Source organism: Myxocyprinus asiaticus, chromosome 1, assembly GCF_019703515.2.
Source record: "Myxocyprinus asiaticus isolate MX2 ecotype Aquarium Trade chromosome 1, UBuf_Myxa_2, whole genome shotgun sequence".
Taxonomy (NCBI): Eukaryota; Metazoa; Chordata; class Actinopteri; order Cypriniformes; family Catostomidae; genus Myxocyprinus; species Myxocyprinus asiaticus.
In genome coordinates this window covers 12,152,882-12,170,336 of record NC_059344.1, presented here as the reverse complement: position 1 = coordinate 12,170,336, position 17,455 = coordinate 12,152,882, and the positions used below count along the sequence as shown (strand labels likewise).

The 17,455-nt window shown below is 41.9% G+C and overlaps 1 protein-coding gene across 1 annotated transcript; it reads left to right on the top strand.

Moving 5' to 3' along the window:
* The first annotated feature begins 1,459 nt into the window (after positions 1–1,459).
* On the top strand, positions 1,460–5,984 carry LOC127445654 (succinate dehydrogenase assembly factor 2, mitochondrial-like). Its single transcript, XM_051705873.1, has 4 exons — positions 1,460–1,753; positions 3,736–3,947; positions 4,731–4,840; positions 5,609–5,984. The coding sequence occupies exons 1-4, from the start codon at positions 1,727–1,729 to the stop codon at positions 5,734–5,736; spliced, it is 477 nt and encodes a 158-aa protein (XP_051561833.1). The 5' UTR covers positions 1,460–1,726; the 3' UTR covers positions 5,737–5,984.
* The last annotated feature ends 11,471 nt before the right edge of the window (positions 5,985–17,455 follow it).

Below are 17,455 nucleotides of genomic sequence, written 5' to 3'. Positions count from 1 at the left end.
CACCCATCGTCCTGGGTACTGAAAGTTTGTTTACTAATCACTGCTGCTTCACACCGAAGATGTTTGTTTATCTTCTGTTTTGTTACTTTTAGCAGAGCCCTTCTACTAAGGGGAACCTACAAAATTAGCAACACTGGTATATATATATATATATATATATATATATATATATATATATATATATATATATATATATATATAGAACTGGATTGCTCATGATGTCATATCTGTGAAGCCACTGCACCACCATATTGCTATGTCCAAACATTCCAGTGCCCCTACTGACTTAATAGGAAATCATCTCATTTAATCACAGATTTTATATCTGAAATCTGCTTGTACATCCCTACAACGCAAATGTCCTACACATGTCATTATTTATTTATTTAAAGTCAGGAATTTTTCTTGTTTCTTGAAAGCCTGAGCAAGTTATGTATATCTACTGTATATCAAACAGTATCCACCTCTAACAAACTTCATCAGTGAACAGATCAGCTGAACGTTAACAAGTTCACTGAAACTGAATGTAACGGGTTTCACAGGATGGGCAAGGAGGAGGTGGGAACCGGCAGAACAGTCAACATAACTTTAATGGTATAAATAAACTTAAAGAAACATAGACACACACAAACACGTGGTCACGTGTGTGTGTCTCTCTCTCTCTCCCTCAAACTGGCACCTCCGGCTCGTCTTTATCTCCCTCCCGGTTGATTAGGACAATTCAGCGCCAAGTGTGCGTCCTCATGGCCCGGCCATGCCCTCCTCCTCGTCACACTCCTCCGCCGCCTGATTCAGGCTGGAGAAACCTCCGGCATGACATCCTCCCTCCATTCTTGGAGGACGACAGCCGCTCCTCCCCTGGCGGACGACAGCAAGTCCTCCGACCCCTTACGGACGATAACAGGTCCTCCGCTTCCTGGCGCTTACTTGCACTTATTCTGTTTGGACTGTCTGGTAGGTCGAGTATACTCCTGCTGATTAGTACCATACCATCACTCTGGGCTCCGTTGATGTGTGTAGTAATTATTGTTGTTTTATTGTTTGGTTTGCTTGTTTTGTTTGCATATTTTTTTTATGTTAGAGCATTGGCTGAAAGTGCTATATAAAGTAAATGTGTTATTATTGTTGTTGGTAGTCAATTGCATGACACAGGTTGTCATGCGCTGTCAACATGGCAGCGCCCATGAGGGGGCGACCTGCTCCTTGTAAAACAGCTTTTATTGGATTACTGACATGACTGGAGTCTTCATCTAATCTGAGTGTACACAATTTTAATCATATTTCTGAAAAATGCTATTCATGTCTTTATGTGTACAACTTTTATAATGAGCACAAACTTTCTGAGTGCACCTTTAAAACGCAGCATCTGCTTTCACAGGAGCTCACCGAAATAAATTCCCTTGGAAACAAAAACTGCCCCGCATTATGTTCCCACACTTATTAAATGCACAAATGGCTCGCTACAGCAGCGGGGGACAAACGTCCGAGCTGAATTTTACACTTCTCACGTCTACACGACATACAAAACAAAGAGATATTCAAAGCAACATTAAAAAAATAAAAATAAATAAATAGTGACCTCTCTAAAATGGTGCTGGACAGAGTCCATGTTTTCCTGCTTTGATAATGAAACAGTTGCATAAACTCTCTCCTTCATTACATAAAATCTGTCAGCCGAACGCCGACCAGACTCAGACGTTACTCAATATAATAACAAGACAACAGCATGCTTTCTGCAACTATAGCAAAAAAGGTAGGTTTAACTGGTGTACATTGACGTCTTTTTAAGTACATGATTTCAAGATCTCATTTGACCTCACGTCTTATACAAGCTGTACTGAGATATATTTCTGCAGTCCATGATTGACTAAAATAAAAGTATATATCCAATATAGTATTTAAATAAATGCTAGTGTTAGAGAAGATTTGATTTGTTGAATATTTGGCGTGATTTAGCTTATTTTAAAGTGAATGTCTGCGTAAGGACAGACGAAGACAGTGCTATTGTGTTATAAAACGGTCCTTTGCATCAGTACATAAGACACACGTTTGTCTTTTTATAAGAGAGTGTAAAGGAATCTTTGGTATTAGTTTAGCATAGTCTACCTACATTAATATTTGTTTAATCTGATGTGCAGTGCATTTATTCTCTTGTTTACTCAATCTATTGCTGTCAGTCTATTTACTTTGCCCAGCACTATTGAAGTCTATATCTAGAATACCACTGCACACCCTGTATATTTAAACTGTATTATTGTATTATGTGTAATGTGTCATGTTTTAATTTTTACATACATATGAGGTTTCTATTATATAATGATAATAATATTTAAGCTCATGTCATTAAAAATTGCCTTTACAATGTACACTGGTGGCCAAACGTTTGGAATAATGTACAGATTTTGCACTTATGGAAAGAAATTGGTACTTTTATTCACCAAAGGGGCATTCAACTGATCACAATGTATAGTCAGGACATTAATAATGTGAAAAATTACTATTACAATAAAAAAAAAAAAAAAAAAAAAAAACATGTTCAGAACCTCTTAAACTACTTCAAAGAGTTCTCATCAAAAAATCCTGTACATACAGCAATTACAGCTTTGCAGATCCTTGGCATTCTAGCTGTCAGATTGTCCAGATACTCAGGTGACATTTCACCCCACACTTCCTGTAGCACTTGCCATAGATGTGGCTGTCTTGTCAGGCACTTCTCACGCACCTTACAGTCTAGCTGATCCCACAAAAGCTCAATGTGGTTAAGATCCAGAACACTCTTTTCCAATTATCTGTTGTCCAATGTTTGTGTTTCTTTGCCCACTCTAACCTTTTCTTTTTGTTTTTCTGTTTCAAATGTGCCTTTTTCTTTGCAATTCTTCCCATAAGGCCTGCACCCCTGAGTCTTCTCTTTACTGTTGTACATGAAACTGGTGTTGAGCGGGTAGAATTCAATGAAGCTGTCAGCTGAGGACATGTGAGGCGTCTATTTATAACTAGAGACTCTGATGTACTCTTGTTTAGTTGTACATCTGGCCTTCCACATCTCTTTCTTTCCTTGTTAGAGCCAGTTGTCCTTTGTCTTTGAAGACTGTAGTGTACACCTTTGTATGAAATCTTCAGTTTTTTGGCAATTTCAAGCCAAAACAATGATTGACTGATGAGTTTCTAGAGAAAGCTTTTTCTTCTTTGCCATTTTTGACCTAATATTGACCTTAAGACATGCCAGTCTATTGCATACTGTGGCAACTCAAAAACAAACACAAAGACAATGTTAAGCTTCATTTAACGAACTAAATAGCTTTCAACTGTGTTTGATATAATGGCAAGTGATTTTCTAGTACTAAATTAGCAATTTAGCATGATTACTTAAGGATGAGGTGTTGGAGCGATGGCTGCTGGAAATGGGACTTTTTTCAAATAGTAATGGTGCTGTTTTTTTACATCAGTAATGTCCTGATTATACTTTGTGAACAGTTGAATGCCATTTTGGTGAATTATATGACCAATTTCCTTCTAAAACAGCAAAAGTTGTACATTATTCCAAACTTTTGGCTGCCAGTGTATATTAATGTATGACAATACATGATAATGTAGGTCCAAATAGCCATTCAGGTTCTGCAGTCAAATAAAATCTAGATGGCTATATTAAGTCAATTTATATCTATTTGGATGATGAGGTTAATAGAGTAAACAATAGCGGAGATTTTCACCATTCCCGTTTCTATCTGTTCTCAGGTTGGAAGTTCAATTTGCCGGGCATCACTGCAGACAGCTCTTGGTACAGTGATTTCTCGAGGTTACCGTGGTGATGCCCCAGAACCAACCATGATTGAGATCCCTCTGCCCCCGTGGCAGGAGAGGACTGGCGAGTCCCTGGAGATCAAAAAGAAGAGACTCCTCTATGAGAGTCGTAAGAGAGGCATGCTGGAGAACTGTATCCTTCTGAGGTTAGTATGTCAATTAAGACATCTAGATAAGCATTACAGTCTCGCAAGACATCAATACTTACTCTAGCATGCAAAGTCTATGTCATTTTTATTGAAGGGCACTTTAGGAAATCGACAGATAAAACTGATGTCTAACAGTGTATGTCAGTATGTTGGAAGCAGAATTCTAACACACTGCTTACTGTGCAGTGAATACTGAATGGTGCCTACTATTTATTTGTTTTATTTTATAGTATTTTTAACATTATGCAATAATGATGTACATTTCAAACAATCGTTTGATATATTGTGGTCACATGACCTCATTGTTCAATTCAGCGAGTGGCATCTAGTCTTGGAAAGAAACACGGTTATTTTGCATTTTAATCTAATTTTGTGTAAACTTGTGTCTCAACTTTTGTCAGTCTGATCAAATAATGAATTAAGAAAGTAATATTAAAAGTCACAGCTAATATTACTTCCGGTTCATTCGCCACACTGGAAATGGAAAGGGAGGTTGAGCGCATTGCTTTAAAGTATTGTAACAGTGTGCTATGTTGTGTATTGTGCATGTTGAGTATTTCATCCAAACAGAACATTCACATACTGAAGTAATTGGTAACTATAGAGTAGTATGCTATTCCAAACATAGTATTTCTATTGCATATTAACCTCCATTATCCCGTTTGCTTTACTTAGTTAGTGCAGTTCAAATTAAAAAACAAGAATAAGCACAAAACTCAAAATCAGGAGACAGAGTAACTTATATTTTTTGTAAACTGTTTTTTGTTTGTTTGCTATCAGCCTTTTTGCAAAGCAGTACCTGAACACAATGAGCTCAGCTCAGCTCAAACAATATGACAGACTCATCAATGAACCAAGCAATGACTGGGACATCTACTATTGGGCAACAGGTACAGTATGTGTGAAGGGACAAATGCTAAATATGTACGATGGTGTAGAGATCTGCTTGGGCAATAATTTGAAGCCTGAACCCAGTCCGTCACTCTCTCTCTCTTTCTCTTTTTATTTCCTCTTCAAGCAAGAAGCAGCAGACACACAGATTCTCATATGCATGTACAAAACGAGTTAAATGTAAAGCCTAAACCTGTTGCAAACTTGGTACACTAGTGACACAGACATTACACACTTCACCTTCAAGTCATACTGTTCATGTGTTACACTTGCTATAGTTTACTTCCATGTTGCTTCTTCATCAAATAGCAATGTCAAATATAAATCAAGCCAATCACTGATACATCAGCGCCACCTTGAGTAAGAAATACTGTAGCATGTATAATTCCATGCATATGGAATACTGATAATTCACCATTATCACACAGAAAATCAATGTGATATAGTAGTCATTTGTATTAATATAGTACTCATTTGTCTTGTAATTAACAAAGGAATATGTCTTTAAGGGTCTTTAATGACCCTATACACTTTTGGTAATTAAGCAGTTGTAAAAATATATTGTTTGCAATTTTGCCTCAAAATCACAAGGGTAGGAACAAATTTATGTTCGCACCATCTGGCAGGAAGTTTGGATGAGAATCTTTTTGTAGGTGAAAACACTTGTGCACAGTTGTTAGTGAATGAGACCCAATGTGAGGAAAGGCATGGTAAGAATTTTTTTTTATTTTGCACACATTCTAAAAATGCTGTCTTCCTCCCATTAGAGGCTCAGCCGACACCTGACGTGTACCAGGGTGAGGTGATGGACATGCTCAAAGATTTTGCCAAGAACAAGGACATGGAACAGCGTCTAGATGCTCCCAATCTGGAATACCTCGACAAGAGTTGTTAATACTCACACTTCTGTCAGAGACTGTCATAACAGCCCAAACCTGAGCTCATATGAGCACCTGTGTGACATCCTGTGTGTAGAGGAGTCACATGACAGAGGTCATAAACATCTTATTTAAAGGGCAGACACGTGCGCCTTTTTAAACAACATTTTGAGATGTTTCGATGTTCTAACACACATTTTCATGTGCAAATATTTATATATTAAACAGATTGCATGTCTACCCAAATAAACTGTTAAACAACTTGTATGATGTCATATATTTGCATTCATTAATAAAGCCATAGTTCACCCAAAAATGAAAGGTCTGTCTTTATTTACTCACCCTCATGTTGTTTCAAACCAGTATTAATTACTTTCTTCCGTGGAACACAAAAGGAGATGTTAGGCAGAATGTTAACGACTGATAGCTTCAGTCCCCGTTCACTTTCATTGTTTTGGAAAATGATGTGTGGAAATGAGTAAATGAGGACCGATTTTTCATTTTTGGGTGAACTAACCCTTTAAGGCTTTATCTGACTAGATAAAATGGTTTATCTGGCTCTATCGATCTTAATGTAATTAAATAATACACAATTGTACATTAGTTAATTTACTGTGCTCAAGATGTACAAAGCACAGTCTAAAAACTTGGACATGCATTCTTACAGACATTGTTATGGACAGACTGTGCTGTACAATGATTGTAACGAGACCAGTTGTATTTATGCTTGTTCTAATCAATGATGGGTGTTTTCCGTCCTGCCAATGTAAAATATTAGCTTAATCAGAAAAGGTTTTGTGTATAATAATTACACAAAACCGCAGGAAGATGTACTTTGAAAGATTAATTTCATTGAAAGGTCATGTGCGTAATTTTGCGATGTTAAAAAACTTCCTTCCATCTCAGTTTAAAGTGGACAGAAAACTATAAGGCATTTATATATAGGTTGATTCCTGCAAAAAGTATAAACTGTGGCACTATCAAAACATTGCTTTGTTTGGGGATCCTGACCAGCCCGACAAAGAAACAGGCTTAACCAATGGCTTTGGGGTTAAACTATCTATCTAAACTACCACAGGTAAACTGCTCCCAAGGTCATTTATTAGGTGTGTGAAGTCGATTCCCCTCAAGTTCACACAGGTGTCTAAGCAAAGAAACCACAGGCGAAGTTCACCACATGAAAATTGAAATGAAAATGTCAATTTTCTAATTTCTCTCATTTACTCATCCTCTTGTGACTTTCTTTCTTCTGCAGAACACAAATGAAGATTTTTAGAATAATATTTCAGCTCTGTAGGTCCTCACAATGCAAGTGAATGGTGACCAAAACTTTGAAGCTCCAAAAAGAATATAAAAGCAGCATAAAAGTAACCCATACAACTCTAGTGGTTTAATCCATGTATTTTAAACAGATTCAATCGATTTGGGTGAGAACGGTCACAAATATAACTCCTTTTTCACTATAAATATTGACATCAGCAGTCTCCTTTGCTATCATGATTTCAATCTCCTTTACACATCAAAGGGCCATCTAGCGCTCTGCGCATACGTCAAGCACTAGGAAGTGTAATCGAGCTTGAAATCATGATCGTGCCTAGAAACTGCAATGGCAAGATGTACAATGAAAATTGTATTTTGGTCTATTCTCACCTAAAATCGATTAGATCGCTTCAGAAGACATGGATTAAACCACTGGATTCACAGAGTATGGATTACTTTCATGCTACCTTTATGTGCTTTTTGGAGCTTCAAAGGTATAGTCACCATTCACTTGCATTTTATAGACCTACAGAGCTGAGATATTCTTCTAAAAACAATCATAGACATTTTGGCACGAGGTTCAGTAAATGATGAGAGAATACATTTTTTGGGGTGAACTATTCCTTTAAGTATGAACATGTTCCATTAACATTTGACAACAGGAATGTGTGCAGATACTTTTTTTAAACAGTACAGTATATCTTGTGTTTTATCATTTAAAACCTAATAAACTTATTTTTGTGAAATGTTTGGCTTGAAAAGTGTACTTTTGCTATATTTATTTAAAATAAATGTAACTTTGATATTTAATAAAAGGTCATTCATACATTATCATGTTTGACTTGTTTCCAAATATGTTTTGTGTGGTGACTGAATATATTGACTAGTAAGTTGCTGGCAGGAATAAGCGGTTTTTCGAAATCTCTCTGCCAGAAGATGGCAGACTTGTCGTTGCTAATACGGAGAATCTAATGGCTATGCAGAAACGCATCAACTGGGCTGTAATGCTGCATTTCCTCACTGTTGAAAATGAAGTGTTTTGACGAATCGAGTCCTTTGACATCATGCTCAACTTGCTGTTGTCTGCCACGGGAGTGAGCATGCTTTAAAAACAGTTAAGACACTGCATTGAACGCTGAGGTACTCACAGATCAAAGCGATTTGATGGCAGTGAGCTTTTAGTTATGACTGTTGCGCAAACATTGTCCCAGATATGTGTCTGTGTACCTGTATTTTTATGACTAAATTTAGGCCCTCTCACTGCTAAAAAAGCACACTGAAAGCAGAGGTGACACTGAGCCATGCTTTTATTCAGATGTTGGGTTAATGGAAAACTGTTATTTCCAGCATGACAATATGACAATATACCACCAACATATTTCAAATATTTTCATCCCCAAGGCAATCTAAAGCTTTGTTATTGCTCATCATTTTAACTAACTCCTAACCTTAAAGGGATAGTTCACCCAAAATTTAAAATTATTTCATTCGCTCACCCTCATGACATCCCAGGTGTGTATGACTTTCTTTCTTCATCAGAACACAAATTAAGTGTTCATCTCTGTAGGTCCATAAAACTCAAGAGAATGGGTGCCAACTTTTTGAAGCTGCAAACATTACATATAGCCATCATTAAAATCCTTATGATTCCAGTGGTCTAATCAATGTCTTCTGAAGCGAAATGCTAGGTGTGTGTAAGAAATCGATCAATATTTAAAATATTTAAAATTCGCTTCTGGCCATCTTGAGGTTTGTACGTCGACGAGGGTGGAGTTCAAGCTGCCGCTCGCGTGACATAAGCGTGTAAGCCTCCTTTGCATAGATATTCATACGTCGATCCATTATTAGCAGCTGTTTCTATGGACTGTGATACTGTTTTGACACAAAAGCATTTTATGCACGGTCTGAGCAAGGAGCTCGGTCTGAGGCATCTCCTCCATTCACTTTCATTTAAACTTAATCAAACAGCTCTCCTTGTTGTCCGTTCCAATATGGTGCCGCAATTGACGTATCCAAACCAGCCAAATGAGGCTTCTGTGTATGATTATCTACTGTATGCTTCTCAGTTGTAAACAACACTGCACTTCCATTTTTTTTTAAATATTTCACCTGTCAGTTCTGGAGTGAACTTGCCAACGTGCTTGACCTCGTCCCTCATGAAATTTTGTAAAAGAAGTTTTAAATATTGATCTATTTCTTACACACACCTAGTTTCGCTTTAGAAGACATGAATTAATCCACTGGAGTCATATGGATTACTTTTATGATGGCTAAATGTGCTTTTTGGAGCTTCAAAAAGTTGGCACCTTTTGTATGGACCTATAGAGCTGAAATAATCTTCTAAAAATCTTAATTTGTGTTCTGAAGAAGAAAGAAAGTCATTCACATCTGGGATGGCATGAGGGTGAGTAAATTATGAGATAATATTTATTTTTGGGATAACTAATCCTTTAAGTAGTAGACTTCCAGTAATAAACTTACCAGAGCACCCAAGAAACCACAAAGCAATGCACTGAAAACCACTCTAAATGCGTTTACATTTATTCATTTAGCAGACGCTCTTATCCAAAGCGACTTAGAAATGAGAAATACAGCAAAAGCGATTTGTCCTAAGGAAGCAATTACATAAGAAGTGCTGCAATACAAAGTTTCAAATTGTTCAGAGAAGTACAAGCAGGGAGTAAGGGGAGAGACAGTGTTGAAAGTATGGAGTGAGATTTTTTTTTTAAGGCAGAAAAAAGACAGCACACTAATAGGATTGGGTGCTCTCGAAAGAGATGCGTCTTTAGATGTTTCTTGAAAGTAGTTAGAGAATCAGCTGCTGGGGTGGAGTGTGGAAGGTTGGAAGTGAAAGTCAGAGAAAACGATTTTGTGCCTCTGTGAGGTGGCACCATAAGGCGCCGTTCACCCGTCAATCACAAGCTTCACATAAGCTTGATGTAGTGAGTGTAGATATGGGGGAACCAATTCCTTGAACTTGACGTGAGCAACAATTGGGAGCCAGTGCAGTCCGATGAAGAGAGGCGCTGAAAACCAAGCGTGCTGCCACGTTCTGGATCAATTGCAGAGGTTTGACTGTACATGCAGGAAGTCCTGCCAGAAGAGCATTGCAGTAGTCCAGTCTAGATATGACAAGAACTTGGACAAGAAATTGTGTAGCATGCTCTGATAGGAAATGTCTGATCTTCCTAATGTTGTACAGTGCAAATCTGCATGATCGGGTTGTCTTTGCGACGTGGTCCATAAAGTTCAACTGATCGTCAAACACTACCCCAAGATTTCTGGCTCTCCTGGATGGTGTAATCATTGGTGAGTCTAGCTGAATTTTAAAGTAACACCATAGCAACGCCCTTGCATCCTAGTCGTAATTTTGCATGGGTAAGCATTAGACTAATCTGCAGAAAATGTAAAAAGAACATTTTTTATTATGTTAAAATTATGTTATGAGACTGTTTGCTGTGCATATCAACCAGAATCCTGCATAAAGTAAACTTAGAATAGAAAAAAATGGAACTGTTGCCAAGCTTACAAAGAAAGGAAGTGGAAATGGAAAGAACAAGACTGCTTTTTGAAGGACACACAAAGACACATACACTCTTGGTGTGCTTACACACACACGCACACACACCTCTCAGACAGAGAGGCTGTCTGATACCTGGCTCGCAGGTGAGCTCTGCCTTTATATAGCATTGAAAGAGCATGCTGTGTGATCTCACTGACCTCTCTGCCATCTGTCTCTATGGAGATGATGAAGCATGCGCTGCTGCCTAACACATCTACACTGCAAACCGAGCGGTGAATCAAATCTATACTGCAACCCATCCAACTAACAAGGAATGTTACAAAAACCCTGGCTAATGTTATCTAAAGGTTGCGTAAATGTTAGTAAAGTTCTTGCAGTACTGTTAATGAAACAAAGTTGATAAAGGCCCCACAAAGACAGGAGAAAATGTTACAAGAACACACTTGTATACTTTGGCAGCACTACGGCTGGGCTACCACGGCTTAAGCCATGAATGCTTTCCATTAAGCCTAGAATGCTTTTTATCCTCTTGTTGTGATGTCAGAAGTACCAGTGCTTCAGTATCAAGATGATACTAAAACATATTATATTTTAACATTGCATTTTAATTTTAAGTAATATATATATGAATTAATGATACCTGTCATACAGATGTGCTTGAAGAATTCGCAAACTTTAAGTCACATTTGCGTTTTTTGCAAAACTCTTTTTAGAAGAGTAAAATCAGCTATTTTTTTTTTCTCATAATCACCTGCTTTATTCTATTTACAGCCTGTTTTCTTCTAAACCAAATTAAAATACCAGACAAATCAATAATAAGCTTCAAAACTGTCAATTGTACACAATGTGCTTTGAAATACGGAAAGCCGAAAGGGACAATATAATGTTTAAATTTAAAGTTTATAGTATTAAAAGCACACACTTTCTGATCTTCGAGCGTATCTGAAGCTGAGACAAAATTTAGTGGTTAGAAAGTTAGTTTTAATTTCATTTAAAAATGTACTACATAAATGGCACTTCACAGATGTAACATTTCAACTTTTATAAAGTGTTTTATATTCCAGTTTTTTTTCCAAAGGATGACTCCATATGTATCCACAGAGGTCTTGGCTAAGCCCCGAATATCCACTGACCCTAGAACTGCCCCTGCTTGTAAACATGGAAACAAAAATTCGGGAAACAATAAATGTCCCTAACATTCAAATAACGGTATAAGGTATACCTGAGATTAAGCAGTTTTTATTACATATCTAACAACATTCCACACTAGAGCTGGGCGATATGGCCAAAAATATTATCACAATATATATTTTTTTCATATTTATCACAATATACATTTAATACAATTAATGGGGGATGAAATGGATTACACAAGTTTGTTAAACCTAAAGAATGAATTGAACATAACTTTTTTTACAAGTAAACTCACAGGGTAGGCTACCTTTTAATATGAAGTTCAAGAAGTATACTCAGTTTAGGATTCAATCCATAAAATGTGTAATCTCTTTTCGATGAAGTTTTGCCAATTTCATCATCTTCAGCGGATGTTTGACTTTACTGAGACTTTCCGCTTTGCGTTGTGCGCCCGGGTCGCGAGCTCTCTTCATGTTGTGCTGAGGTTCGGTCACTTCGGTCTAAGGTGTCGGGTGTGTGTGTGGCCGAACTGTCGCACAGGTGTCCTGTCTTGTTTTTGTCACCTGTTGCGTGCATCGCGTGTGCCTCTTGATGTACGCTCAGGTTTTGTTTAGCTTGAGAATGCGTGGCATCGCTTTGTTTGCTGTTGCTATGCATTCTCTCGTCTTGTTTTTCGGTTGGCATGGGCGTATATTGCCTTATTGTCTTAGCAATGTGTGCTCATGCCATTCAGGTGTTTTGTTGTCTTGTGAGAGCATGTGGCTTTGTTTTGTTTCTGTATCACCGCGTCTCTCTGTTCTACGTCATACCCCGCCTACTTGTTTGCTTATTATTAGTTAATTTTCCTCACCTGTCCCCTTTAACCCATTTGATTTCTCTCCCTGTTTTAGTCTCCTGGTGTTTGCTGTCCAGTTTGCTGTCTTGTTTCCAGTCTGTGTGTTAGTGTTTCCAGTTGATCTTGCTTGTGTGTTCAGTCTTCCCTGTCGGTCCTGTTTCCCCCACCTGGTTCCTGTTTTGGTCCGGTCAGTCCTGTTTCCACCTGCCCCAGCCTGGATTACCCTTTTCCCCCTCGTGGGAGTTTTATGTTGGATTTTTGTGTTTTATTTTTGTATTTAATAAACCTTTATTTTTCACTCTGCATTTGGGTCCTGAGCCTCTCAATCCGTGACATTATGAATTGGCCAAGATGGACCCAACGGAGATTTTTTTTTTTACTGGTTCACCTGCTCGCCAGCATGCTGAGCACGGCAAGAGGCTGCATGAGGTAAGGCTTGAGGACAAGTCCATGTGGGGATATGCCCTAGAAATTTGGTCAATGTCCTCGGGTCTGGGATACAATCAGACCTGCCTAATTGATCTTTTTTGGGCATGTCTGAATGAACCTATTAGATCCTGTATCCCAGAATGGGGTGAAATGAGTACCTTCTTGAGTCAGTCAGGCAAGCCCTTAAATGGGAAGAACTGATCACAGCTGGTGCCTCAGGAGACTTCTCATCCTCATCCCAACCCAAGGACGAGGGCAATCCCCACACGGAGGTGGACGCCTCGGCTGAGCCCACTGCTGCTGACCGCCAGGAGGTGGAGGCTGCTACATCAGCAGTACTTCCCTCTGCCTGGAAGTGGAGGAGGAAGGCACCTATTCCTCTGCCGCTGCCAGCATCCACTGCCACGGAGGCCGTTTCCCTGCCACTGCCAGCGTCCACGGCCACGGAGGCTGTTCCCCAGTCGCTGCCAGACTCAGTCTCTATGATGGCATGCCTCACGAGCGAGCGCACGCAATCAGAGGCTCCTGGGGCATATGGTGTCCTCAACGGCGGTCACACCACTCGGGTCGATGCATATGAGACCACTTCAGCACAGACTCAAGTCGCGAGATGGGCATGGCGGCACACAACGTGTGGTCATCACGCAGATCTGCCACTACCTGTTCAGCCCTTGGACGGGTCTTGCATTCCTTAAGTCCCCTTAAAGCAAGTACCCCAGGCGCGTCGTGGTTATGACAGATGCCTCCGAGCATGGCTGGGGCGCGTGTGTAATGGGAACACAGCCGCGGGCTCCTGGACAGGGCCGCGACTGCGTTAGCATATCAACTGCCTCGAGTTGCTGGCAGTGTTGCTCGCCCTGCGGAGGCTTCGGCTGTTGATCCAAGACAAGCACGTATTGGTCTGGACAGACAACGTGGCGATGGTAGCGTACAGTAGCCGCCAAGGTGGCTTGTGCTCGTGTCGCATGTCGCAACTCACCCGCTGCCACCTCTGGAGTCAGCAGCGACTCAAGTCGTTGCGAGCCACTCACATCCCGTGCGACCTCAACAGCACAGCAGGTCACGCTCAGGGGGGAGTGGAGACTCCACCCCCAGGTGGTCCAGCTGGTTTGGAGTCAATTCAGTCAAGCGCAGGTAAGCCTGTTCACTTCCCGGGTATCCTCCCACTGCCCGCTCTGGTACGCCCTGACCAAGGCTTCCCTCGGCACAGATGCACTGGCACACAGCTGTGCAAGGTCAGGGAGGATGAGGAGCAGGTCATCCTAGTGGCACCCTGCTGGCCCACCCAGACTTGGGTCTTGGACCTCACACTCCTCGCAACAGCCCCTCTCTGGTGAATTCCCCTGAGGAGGGTTCTCCTCTCTCAGGGACGGGGTACCATCTGGCACCCACGACCAGACCTAAGTGGCCTACCACCCGTGGTGGTAGACACAATCACTCAGGCTAGGGCTCCCTCTACGAGGTGCCTGTATGCCTTGCAGTGGCATCTGTTCACTAAGTGGTGTTCTTCCCGATGCGAAGACACCCAGAGATGCGCAGTCGGCTCGGTGCTTTCCTTCCTGCAGGAGAGGCTGGTGGGGCGGCTGTCCCCTCCCCACCTTGAGGGTGTACGTGGCTGCTATGGCGGCGCACCACAATGCAGATGACAGTAAGTATTTAGAGAAGCACGACCTGATCATCAGGTTCCTTAGAGGCGCAAGGAGGTTGAATCCTCCCAGACCACGCCTCATTCCCTCATGGGATCTCTCCATGATCCTGCGGGAAGCCCCGTTTGACCCCTGGAGTCAGTTGAGCTAAAGGCAGTCTCTTGAAGACTGCCCTCCTGACTGAGCTCACATCCATCAAGAGGGTAGGGGACCTGCAGGTGTTCTCTGTCAGCAACACGTGCCTGGAGTTCGGTCCGGAATACTCTCTCGTGGTCCTGAGGCCCTGACTGAGCTATATACCCAAGGTTCCCACGACCCCGTTTAGGGATCAGGTGGTGAATCTTGCAAGCGAAGCTGCCCCAGGAGGAGGCAGACTCAGCCTTTTCATTGCTGTGTCCGGTGCGTGCTTTGCGCATCTATTTGGATCACACGCAGAGTTTTAGAGGCTCTGAGCAGCTCTTTGTCTGCTTCGGAGGACAGCAGAATGGGAGCGCTGCCTCCAAACAGAGCATCGCCCTCTGGGTCGTTGACGCCATCGCTTTGGCATACCACGTCCAGGATGTGCCGCCCCCCCTTGGAGCTTTGGGCACACTCCCCAGGAGTGTGGCGGCCTCCTGGGCCCCAACCAATGGCGCCTCTTTGGCAGACATTGGTAGAGCAGCGGGCTGGGCAACACCCAATACCTTTGCAAGGTTCCTCAATCTCTGGGTTGAGCCGGTTCATCCCGTGTGTTGTCAAGTATGAACAGGTAAGTTGGCGGGACAACTGGCCGGGTGTACCGCTTGCGTATAGCGCCTTTCCCCTCCTGGAGGTAGAGACATGCGCTTGTTACCCCCCAGCCGTGTTCACGAGGTCGTGGACCCTGGATGTCCTTCCTCCTTAGCCCTGTGGCAAGCGAGTTCGTGGAGAAACTCGATGCCGGCCCAGTACGTGTGCTATTAGGCCCTGTACTGGGGTAGGTGCTCCACATGCGCTGGTTGCCTGTTTGTAACCCTGTGTGATGTATCTTCCGTGAGACGGTTTCCCTGTTGGTAACCCCCCGTCTTCCTTGGGCAGAGTTTCCCTCTGCCACCGGTCGCCGTGTTTGTAGAGCTCCATCCCCTCTGTGTAGGACCTACCACGGGGACTTCTCCACATGCGACACTGCTGACAAGACTCGGTAAGTCCATGTGACGTATTTCCACACAATTGCCTCCCCTTCAGGCAGGATGTGGTCTCCGCAGTGTCTTCCCCTTGGGAATGGACACCCCCCAACGCGGACATTTATGGCCCCCAGCTGAACGATTTCCAATCTTTTTTGGGGAAAAAAAGAAGAGAAGAGGCCACGGCTGGGGCGGCCTGTCCCCATGACAGCCAGGTGTACTGGCTACGAGGCACACAATGGTTTGCCCGTCTCGCACCGCCAGTCCACGTAACACAGTTCAGCTAGTTGTGGTGCTTCGTATAGGGACCCCTAGTGTTACTACATTGGCACAACGTCAAGTGAGTGACAGATAGGAAACGTCCTGGTTACTTTCATAACGTCCGTTCCCCGATGGAGGGAATGAGATGTTGTGTCCCTCCTGCCACAACTCTGAACTACCCGCTGAAATGGCCGGGACCCTGTCTTGGCTCCTCAGCACAAAACCTGAATGAGTGGTTGCTAGCCAGCTCCTTTTATACCCGTATGTCCGGGGGAGTGGAATGCAAATTCCACTCACCAATTCCCATTGGCCATTTCTCAAAGATCAGAGGTGTTTGGGGCTCCCAAGGGCGACCCCTTGTGTCACTACATCGACACAACATCTTGTTCCCTCCACCAGGGAACGGAGGTTACAAAAGTACCAGGACGTTTTCTCTCCTGTGTTGATATTTTCCTATTGAAACAAGAAGTTAGGGTGGGACATATCAAAGGGCCATATCAAAGGGTTATTTAAGCCAATAACCTTTAGATTACATGACAGCCATGTACATGAATTGCTACCTGCTATCGCTAGTCAGAGGCAGGTGGTATGAAGGGGAGGGATTTTCTTTTTCTAGAGAGCATTTGATTGGTCAAAAAGAGTGAGTGCTGTGTAAGTCAGAACAGAGACTGTACAATTTGAATGTGTATATCTGCTAAAAGTGAATTTTGCCAATGTTTAAGTGGACTCTAAAGCACACAGACTAATTTTACAAATCTCAGGGTAGCCCTCTACACGTAGCTGTGGACATCAAAGACAAATTAATAGAGATTTTGCACTAACCATGATCTTGTGTTTAATCTCATTAAATAAATGTTCTGTATCCATAGAGAAATGCTTCTGCAATTTTATCTCTCTCCACCACCACTTCACTCTGTGGGCTGCTTTACCATCCGTGCCGTTTCTCTTGATCTGTTCCTAGAACCTGTCACTTCATTTCTAGCTTGACAAGTTAAATTGACAAGAATTTTAGGGATGCACGCTGCAATCTTCCTTTTCCTATGCAGGGTGTACTGCATGCACACACACACCTGTGAATTTACTGGTAATAATGTTGAAAGCACGCTGCATATTTATGCATTTGCCTACAGCTTGTTTCATGTGTGTGTGTGTGTGTGTGTGATCTTCGCCCACACATCTCTTCTCTCGTTTCTCTTTCCATTTCTCTGACATATTCCTGTCATCCTCTACAGCATCGAGCATGTGCGTGGTGTGTGTTTGAGTCGTGACAGCCATGTATTTCATCCCTTGCCCCTCTCTCAGTTGCTCCCTTCTCTGTACATCCATTTCTTTCACAAATATGCAATACTCCTTCTTGCATTAATGTTCCCCTAGTGTTCACAAAACACAACAGAGTCAGGTAATAGTGGTCACCTGGCTAAGACAGGTGTTCATCAATTGCCTTTCCACATGCATTGCCGTGTTTATGCATACAATACGGTGGCCCAGAGGTGCAAAAACCCAACC